The sequence below is a fragment of the Penaeus vannamei genome, chromosome 25 (assembly GCF_042767895.1).
Source record: "Penaeus vannamei isolate JL-2024 chromosome 25, ASM4276789v1, whole genome shotgun sequence".
NCBI lineage: Eukaryota > Metazoa > Arthropoda > Malacostraca > Decapoda > Penaeidae > Penaeus > Penaeus vannamei.
In genome coordinates, this window is record NC_091573.1 from 27,876,743 (window position 1) to 27,886,742 (window position 10,000).

At 38.2% G+C, this 10,000-nt stretch overlaps 2 protein-coding genes across 2 annotated transcripts in view; one reads left to right on the top strand and one right to left on the bottom strand.

The window, feature by feature from the left end:
* Window positions 1-7,304, top strand: part of LOC113804121 (Nuclear hormone receptor HR96) — a gene marked incomplete in the record, with an annotated part of 15,962 nt that extends 8,658 nt beyond the window's left edge. Inside the window, 7 exon segments of the mRNA XM_070139365.1 lie at window positions 204-373; window positions 782-1,080; window positions 1,998-2,143; window positions 2,760-2,952; window positions 3,516-3,716; window positions 4,940-5,152; window positions 5,604-7,304. Coding sequence (XP_069995466.1) covers window positions 204-373; window positions 782-1,080; window positions 1,998-2,143; window positions 2,760-2,952; window positions 3,516-3,716; window positions 4,940-5,152; window positions 5,604-5,804 — 1,423 coding nt within the window.
* Window positions 7,305-9,624: 2,320 nt separating this feature from the next.
* Window positions 9,625-10,000, bottom strand: part of Ype (yippee zinc finger protein) — a 9,264-nt gene continuing 8,888 nt past the window's right edge. Inside the window, exon 4 of the mRNA XM_027354950.2 lies at window positions 9,625-10,000. This exon is cut by the window's right edge and continues 2,169 nt beyond it. The gene's annotated coding sequence lies outside the window, so the exon portion shown is untranslated.

Consider the following 10,000-nt stretch of genomic DNA (forward strand, 5'->3'; position numbering starts at 1 on the left):
TGACGCAATCGACGACCTTTTTTTAAGTCTTCATTGTTTTACCTTGGCGGTAGTGTGACCTTTTATGACCTATTTAGTGTCTGATAAGATGACTTGCCATGTGTGTATTTGTACGCATATGCATCTACCGATTTATTTATTTTTTCGTGTTCTTATGTATTCTTTCCTGTTCTCAATTACTTACCGAACGACCTTCATTACAGAGACTATTCTAGCGACTACACGAGTTCTCCAGAGCACAGAGACATGTTACCGCAGTGCTCCAGCGACCAGGAATATTCCGGCAGTTCCTTGACGCATCCCGTCGCGGTCGTACCACAGTTCCTTCCCTATAGCCACGATACCTCTAGTCCGGGGAAACCAGCTTCTCTCGGTTAGTTAAATAGATTAAATAGAGTCGGGTTAAATATATTAATGTAGAACGCATATGTGGCAGAAGAGGGGTAGGTGGATGGATGGATGGATGGGTGGATGGATGGATGGATGGATGGATGGATGGATGGATGGATGGATGGATGGATGGGTGGATGGATGGATGGATGGATGGATGGATGGATGGATGGATGGATGGATGGATGGATGGATGGATGGATGGATGGATGAGTTGGTAGGTGGATGGATAGATAGGTATGTAGATTGACAGATGGATAGATAGATAAGTAGAGAGACAGACTGATAAATATAGATGCATATGAACATCATCTGACAGACAGATAATGACCACTATAGAAAGACATCTCCTCCCCATCGCCCCAACTCACCCCCCCCTGTTCCTCCGCAGACGGGGAGGGCCTGCGGTCGTTCTCCCCAGCAGGACCCGCCTTAGACCACAAACCCGTCACCCCCTTTAACGACCACAAGGACTTCCCTCTGCTAAGTGACGACGCCCCTCCGTCGATCCACACGAAGTTGGAGGCCTCGGGGGTCGACTCTCCAGGGGAACGGTCTGCTGTAGGAGGCGTAGGAGGAGGAGGAGGTGGAGGAGGCGGAGGAGGAGTGGGGGTGGCGTCTCCTTCGTCAGGCAATCCGGGGAATTCCCTGAGTATGGCGGACGTGGTTGCCATGAACATCAAGAAAGAGGCGAGTGTCTGCCATGGTTTTTTTATTGCATATAATAAATCAATAATTGATTTGCTTATTTATTCAGATAGTTTTGTATTTTTTTATATGCTAATTTATTTATTTATTTATTTGTTTATGTGCTTGTTTATTCAGTTAGTATTTTATTCATTTTTTGTTAGTTATTTTCAGTATCTTTTTTTTGGTATGTGTAGATCTGTTGTCATTATTTCCCTGGATTAATATTCTATACTATTTTGGTACCTGGGACTGTAACCCTTTTTATGTTATATGGGGATATGAATTTGTATTTCTTGTGAGTTGATTTTTATGAATGCGCACAATATAGTGTAGGAACGCAAAACATAATACAGTAACACAAAGGAAAAGATAAGAATTACAGCTCAAGAAAGGTGCAGAAAAAAGGCCCCACATAGAAGCATAACTATAAAAATTATGTTTATTTATATTCCAATTTGATTTTGCCCTATGAGAGACTGAAACTTCAAAGTATTGGCATTTCTCTTATCTTTGTAGTTTTGTATACATGGTCTCTTACCTCCGTAGGTATGCATAAATAGTGCCTTACGATTGAGGCCATGCATATGTAATATCTTACCTTGGTGTTTATGTAATTAAAATAATTAGCTTTGCGGTTATGTGTATGTAATCTCTTCCCTCTGTGGTTATGTTTAAGATGATCTCTGTCCTTTGTGGTTATACGTAAGATAATTTCTTCCGAATGTGGTTGTGCATTTGTAATATCTAACTTTTGTATGCACGATCTCTCACAATATACATACAAAATCTCTTGCCTTCGTGATTACGTATATATGATAATCTCTTACCTCTGTGCATCTATAATCTCATCACTTTGTTGTTGTGTATTTATATACATCCCAAGATCAAAATATCTATATGCGTCGTCTGTGTTTTAGGTCGAATACCCCGACGAGACCATTGCCCTGTGTTCTGGCGAGGAGCAGCCGGTGGGGACGGAACTGCAGAGCCATCAGGAAGAATGGAAAAACTTCAGCGTGCAAGATACCCTGAGATTACTCGAGCCTGGGTGCAAGCAGAGCCCGTGAGTTGTGCTTTGTTTGTGTGTGTGTGTGTTTGGGGGGGGGTACCATTTTTTTTTTTATTGGAAGGGTACCTTCGCCTAAATACTTTTTAGCTCGATTGATTATAAAAGATGGCATACATACCTAAAAGTATAAAGGTAAATGAAAGCAAATTGTAAAGAACGTCTGTAATAGAATGGTGATGCTAATGATAATTGTGACGATGATAGCAATAGTGATAGTCATAATAATTTTGATGGTAATAATACTAATTATAATAATAATGATAATGATAGTGATAATGATAATGATAATGATAATAATAATAATAACAATAACAATAATAATAATAATAATAATAATAATAATAATAATAATAATAATAATAATAATAATAATAATAATAATAATAATAATAATGATAATAATAATAATAATAATAATAATAATAATAATAATAATAATAATAATGATGATGATGATGATAACAATAACAAACTACAACAATGCAAACTACAATGATAATGATTACAATTATGATCATCATGACAACACCAACACCACCAAACAAACCGATGATTCTCCCAACCGCTGATCTGACGCCCTCCCTCCCCCCTCCCCCTCCCCCTTCTTCAGGAGCGGCGCGACGGGGCTGACGATGATGGACTCGATCATGAACACCGCCATCAGCGCCGAGTACAGCGCCTTCAGTCTCCTGGGCAGCAACAACCCGAGGGAGCTGAACGAGCCGGAGAAGATGAAGCTGAACGAGCTGTCGGAGGCCAACAAGGGGCTTCTGGCGCCGCTGTGCGAGGATTATAATTTCAAGGTGAGGGGTTTGGGGGCTTTCTTTTTTGCCCTTCATTGATTTCGTCGTCTTTGTTGGTATTGTCGTTTCCGTTATCAGCAGTGGTACTGCTATCATCGTCGTCATCATTATGATAAGTCAATGTCATCGTGATCGTGATCGTCATTGTCATTGTCATAATTATAATGATGTTATTCTCATCATCCTCATCACCATCATCATTATTATTGTCACCATCATTATCATCATCATCATTATCATCATCATCTTTATCATCATCACCATCATGAACATCATCATCATCACCATCATGAACATCACCATCATCACCATTACCATCACCATTACCATCATCTCATTAAATACAAACAAAACAATCAAGTAAAAAGAGTAAAAAAAAATGAATATCAAGAATACCTCCCCCCTCCCCCCCCAAAAAAAAGAAAGAAAATAGACGCCTTGAAGAAAGAACAAATTCACCCTCAAAATCCATCCAGATTTACCCCCCCCCACCACAAAAAAAGCAAAAACGTCAGCTACTGAAATTTTTCCAAACCCTCATCCTCCTTCCCCCTCTTCGCCAGGACCTGAGCAACCCGTCGCTCATCAACATCATCAACCTGACGGAGATCGCCATCCGCCGCCTCATCAAGATGTCCAAGAGAATATCCGCCTTTAAGAGCCTTTGCCAGGAGGACCAGATTGCGCTGCTCAAAGGGGGCTGCACAGAGATGATGATTCTGAGGTCCGTGTGCGCCTACGACCCCGATAAGGACTCGTGGATGGTGAGTGTGAGATGAGGAGGTGTGATGGGAGGGGGTTTTGAGGTGAGGGGGTTTTGAGGTGAGGGAGTGTTAAGCGAGGGGGTGTGAGGTGAGGGGGTATGAGGTGGATGGGTGAGAGGTGAGGGGGTTTGATGGGAAGGGTGTGAGGTGAGGGAGTATGATGTGGTGGGGATGTGAGGTGAGGGTGTGATGTGAGGGTTTTTTGAGGTGAGGGAATATGAGGTGATGGGGATGTGAGGCGAGGGGGTATGAGATGGGTGGGTGAGAGGTGAGAGGGTATGATGTGAGGGGTTTGGTGGTGAGGGGTGTGAGGTAAGGGGATTTGATGCGAGTGGGTGTGAGATGTGGGGTTTTGAGGTAAGGGTGTGTGAGATGAGGGAGTGTGATGTGATGGGGTGTGGGGAGAGGGTGTTTGGAGGTGAGTGGTGTGAGGCGAGTGGGTGAGAGGTGAGGGTGTGTGAAGCAAGGGGGTGAGAGGTGAGAGGGTGTGATGTGAGGGGGTTTGAAGGTGAGGGGGCGTTGGGTGTGGGGTTTTGAGGTAAGGGGTATGGAGGCGAGGGGTGTGAAGCAAGGGGTTGAAAGGTTAGGGGGTGTGAGATAAGAGGTTCCAAGGCGAGGGGGTGTGAGGTGAGAGGTTTCTAGGAGAGTGAGTGTGAGGTGAGGGGTTTCTAGGCAAATGAGTGTGAGGTGATGAGGTTTGGAGGGGAGGGGGTTTATCTAGGAGATGATTATGCTCACGCACGTGATACCTAAGGGTTTGTGAGAGTATGCGGGTAACAAATGCATTTGTGAATGCATACTTATGTACACGCACATGCACACGCACACACATGCACACACACCCGCATGCATGCACACACACACGAGTGTGTGTGTGTACTTTCTTGGGGCCATATTGCAAAAATGAAAATTATGAGTTCGACTGAAACTGGATTTTGTATCACCTGCAGTACAAATAGATAATTATCTCTTCCATATCAATAAATTGGAATCTTTCTGTATAATGCTTTTGTCCTATACTTATTAGCACCATTATACTATTCACAACTAGTAATAGGATGACAGACTGAACGGGGAAGTACCACATTCACACCACATAATATATGTCAATCCCGCATAGCACGCCACATTAATACAGTTTAACACGACACTGTCATATCACATAAAACTCTGCATAAACACAATACCCACTTCATTCCTCTAAGCAAGCAACCTCCCCACAGATTCAACAGGATCATGACCGTTTCAAGAACATCAAGCTGAAGGTACTGAAGGCAGCCCCTGGGAACGTCTACGAGGAACACAAGCGATTCATCTTAGCGTTCCAACCAGAGTGGAGGCAAGACCACAACATCATCTTCCTCTTGTCAGCAATAACACTCTTCACACCTGAGAGGCCGAACATCATCCATGGTGATGCTATTAAACACGAACGGGTGGGTTATTTGGCAATTGAGTTCATTTGAGTTTTGCAGAGCTTAGAGGTCATGTCAATCATCATATGATTATTAATGATTGTTCACTGGTTGTTTCATTAAGTTAGAAAGGTGGTCAAGGGAAATAAGTAAACAAAGTAGATACCCCAGGAATTCTATCTTTGTCTATTAAGTTGAACTGAAATTAGCCAGACTAAAAAGATCTAAAGCCAAAGTTATCAGTGTCATATTGGTAGCAGGGAGTAATTAATGAATGAAAATGAAAAATTCCTTTGTACAGACAAATTTCGAATTACTGTTACTCTGGTATTTAATACTTTCCGTATTTTTCATTATTTGCTGCATGTTAGAAGAAAACATGCCAGATTGAAAGACCTCAAATAGCTATTGATCTGAGGGACATCAATGAGGCAGCAACAGATACGATTAGCTCTTTCTCTTTCCTTTTCAGTGCTCATACTTGTACCTCCTGAAGCGCTACCTGGAATGCAAGTACGGAGGCTGTGAGGGAAGGACGGTTTACCTGCGGTTGCTAGAGAGGATTAAGCACCTCAACATTCTCAATGAGAACCACATTCGTGTCTTTCTAGAAGTCAATCCACAAGAAGTCGAACCACTCCTCATAGAAATCTTCGACCTCAAGCATAGGTGACAGTTGTGATTGTCGTACCAGATGCAAAGTGTCAAAAAAGTCATATGTGATACACATGTTAAGAAAATTATAGATACCTTTCCCTTGTGTTTTAATAACACTTCATTTACTTTCGAAAGAAAAAGGAGAAAATGAAAAAAAGAGAAGGTGAAGACACTAGATATTAATGATCTCTATGCTGTGAAGCCAAGGACAGCAACATAAAAACAGTATTTAAGTTGCACGTTATTTTCCAGAAATGGCTGGAATTTGCAATTGTGAATATGCAGACTTTGTTGTTATGTTTTATGTATGTGTTTGAACCAACATTCTGAAATTATTTAAGGTCTTTCCCTATCAAGATCATATATGCTCAAAAGAAGCCATGATTCTTAATTAAGGTATTTGAAAGAATGTATAATGCTATCTATCACAGAGCTTCATCTTAGATTCATGAAACCCATTGTATGCAGACTAGATTTTTTTTTTTTTTTTTTTTTTTTTACATTTCTGTTGAGCTTGCAAAGTGTAATCTTGTATTTGAATAGAAGACAATTTTCAAGAAGTCCTCTGAATACAAGCAAGACAGTAGAAGTGCTGTTGGACTCAGGATTAGGATGTAAAGACAACACAAGCACTTTTTATTCCTCGACGAAAGATATATATACAGATAACAGATTTGTAGTTTTCTCTCTGCAGTATCTTCTTCGGAGAGACATATTAACAGAGTATTTTATAACAAAAGTAGTTGTATATAAGAGTCACATTTGACAAACATTTTGAAAGTATCTAAGGACTGAAAGATGAAGATGCCTTCCTTTCGAAGCATTTATTATTATAGTGTTTATCTTCATTATAATTACCTTTCTAAGTCATGTCTATAGTATCAGATTGATAACTATTTATGAAAGAACTGAAAATATATTGTATGATGTTAATTATCTTTATAACCCCTTTCATTATAATTAAACCATAAGTGATATTGTGATATGAAATAATGTTCTTACGTCTTTCTTTAATGTTTTTTTCTTAGCCCCAAATTAATTTTTCTCTCTTTTCTTTCTACTGTAGTGTGTTACAGTAACAAATGTAATTATTTGTTATGTTCTTTTATCAAAGAAAAATCATATAGATTGAGACATATTTGAGAATAGGGTATTCCCATGCATGAAATGACTTACAATCTACATTGTTAGTGACCAAACCCTCTTTGAAGTGTTTGAAAATCACTATCTTGAAGTACAAAGCTCTGACAAATTTCTCTTAATTATTCTTCCTAGTTCCTGTAACAGATGTGTGTTGTGTGTCTGTCCATCAATTTTCTCCATTTAAAAAAGGTGAAAAGATTTTTTTTCTTTTTTTCCTATGTGAGACTAATGGTGCCTCTGTGAACTCTTTTATGAAGGTATATGAATGAAATTGGATGTGACCATCTACTTCTTTTGCATTTTATCTACTGGATCCTTACATATGCTGTAACTGTTTCACTTTTCATATATGCAAGACATGATGATGTTATATGAATACAAACTCTTTATTTTCCACATATTGATGAGAATTCTGATTCACAAAGCTAAATACTGGTTAAAATACACAGTGTGTGAGCAAATGAACACCATCCTGTACTGATGCATATAATTTAAAGGTTGTTCACACAAAATCTCTCAGAAAGTAACCACAGTATATGAACTAACCATATAAGAAGCCCAGTGTGATTTGTTCATGGCTTTTATTAATTTAAAATTGTTAATAGGATACATTTCTCCACTGGAAATTTTATTGGGGGGATGTAATGTTGGGTGGCAAATGGGTCATTAATCCATATTTTTTCTAATAATATTGTTTATGGATGTCTCATGGACATTAATTCTTGAAATACTGTTAATTCTTAACCCACGCTCGCCGGAGCAACACCCCGGTACTGCGCGTTAGGCCTAGGCTGATATGCCCAGTCAGGCCGGTCCCGCGGTAGATGGTAGATGCGGGACCAAGCGCATTTGGGTTAATGAGATATGAGATAAAAAGTACATACTATCAAAGACTGTAAGATATAAGTAGAAATAAACAGTTACAATATATTGTCTGTGGATGAAAAAATTCTTACCAGAGATACTAGTAGAGATAAAACATAGGCAGTTGCATTGATGAAGTTTTGTTAAAACACATGTAAGTATGGAAGCTAGTAATGTATCAGCAAAAGGACAAAACAGAAGGAAAAATATATATGCTCTAAATAAATGGCAAAGTGGGAATACTTTTATAATGATAATAGAAAGGAGAAAAAGGACAACAAACATGTAAAAAATGAAGTTGATAAAACTTCAGATGCATTGATTAAAAAATACACTGGCTGTGAGAATAGACAGATGTGTTGGTAGTAAGATAAAAACAAATACTGTGGTGGAATATTTAAAGATCATACCTGTGGAGACAAGCACTTCTACTTTGAGGGTAACAGGGAAACAACAATTCATACATTGATGAAATATAGTTTTATATATAATTAACTATGCTGGTCTTGATGTAAATAAATCTACAGATGAAAACAGAAACGGCAGTATGTCACTTGGGTACCTGTGAGGTAGAAAAGTGACATATACCACTGGATCTAGACTAAACACACACAATTATCTGTCGAGTGTCTCACCTGTCTCCTTTTGTTATGTGTGAATATGGCATACTGGTACATGCACGCAAACAAACACAGGCACACATACACATACACATGCACAAGCACGCACGCACACACGCACGCACGCACACATACACACTCACACTCACACTCACTCACATAAAAAAAAGGATAAAAAAAAATGTAAATGTATATCCATACATCCCAATTCCCCTGGCCTTTTTTTTTTTTTTTTTTTGCAAATAAAGGTCAGTACAAAATGTCAAAAAAAACAAATATTATATTTGAAATTATCATTATCACCTCTCTGTTACTCATCACCAATCATCATCATCAACCTGTCATGTGCCTATTTACCTTAATAGAAGGTAAAACATTATAATTATCGGTATTGTCAACACATTTTGACAGAAAAAGAATCTTACTCAAACATATTTATTTCTCCAATACATGTTCATGAGTCTTGTCTGGCTGTGGGATAAATAACTTGTTTCATGGAGTTTTGTTTTTATAGATATTGTATGTGAATTCATTTTGAAAAAAAAGGTATAACAATATAAATTTTTTATATTTAATGACAAAAATGGAATTATGAAAGATTTCAAATTTATCTTTTCATAAACTGTTATAGCACATTGTAAAGACCTTAAATCGGGAAATTTTGGCACAGACAAACTCTTGAAATTTCTTTCCTTTTTCCTTTTAATTCTTTGAGATGATTGAGGCTATTCACAACCCATTTAGAACTTTAGTCCCAGACACTCACCACGAAAACTAGCTCAAACTACTTGATCTACATTAGCCCATGAAATCTTTATTACAAATGGCCAATTAGTTGTGTAGAATGTTCCCTTTTTTTGCTGTAGAACTATGTTTTCCCAACTTTACATTTCTCAATAGTTTTGAGGATAAAATGTGTAGTGTTAGAAAAGAATGGAGATATTCTTTATTCAATCACTTTATAACTTTATAACTTTCTTATGTATGACACTATATATGAATTCTGACTTATCATTCTCCATCTGTGTCTGTGTCTGCCTGTCCGTCTTTCAGCATACCTGTCAGTCAGAATCTCCCTCCTTCCCTCCTTCCCTCCTTCCCTCCTTCCCTCCCTCCCTCTCCCTCTCTCTCATATTACACATTCAATATGCATGACTGCATTCTTGATCAAATTAATTTGGCATGCAAGAAGGGGTAAAGGAAACAAACTTTAACTTATGAGCTTTTAGTAATTTCCTATGACAGACCAAAAGTTATTATTTTTTTCAAAGTAAGCAAGCTCTCATATCCCTGATGACAGAATTTTGAACTATAGGAGGTTATTTGTTCAGGTGCATCGATATAATTTACTATCAACTACAGAGTGATAAAGCAACCAGATGATTTTTATTTTATATTTTTTTGTCACCAGATACTTTTATCAAAATTGAGATACAAATACTATACATCCATTCTTCTATTACTTTCAAAAACAATGATAATACAACACTTTATGAAACTGAAGGCAAGATGTCTTACACGCAAAAAAAATAATAAATAAAGAAATATAGGAAATTGTAAAGCCTAACAAATACAAGATGATCAG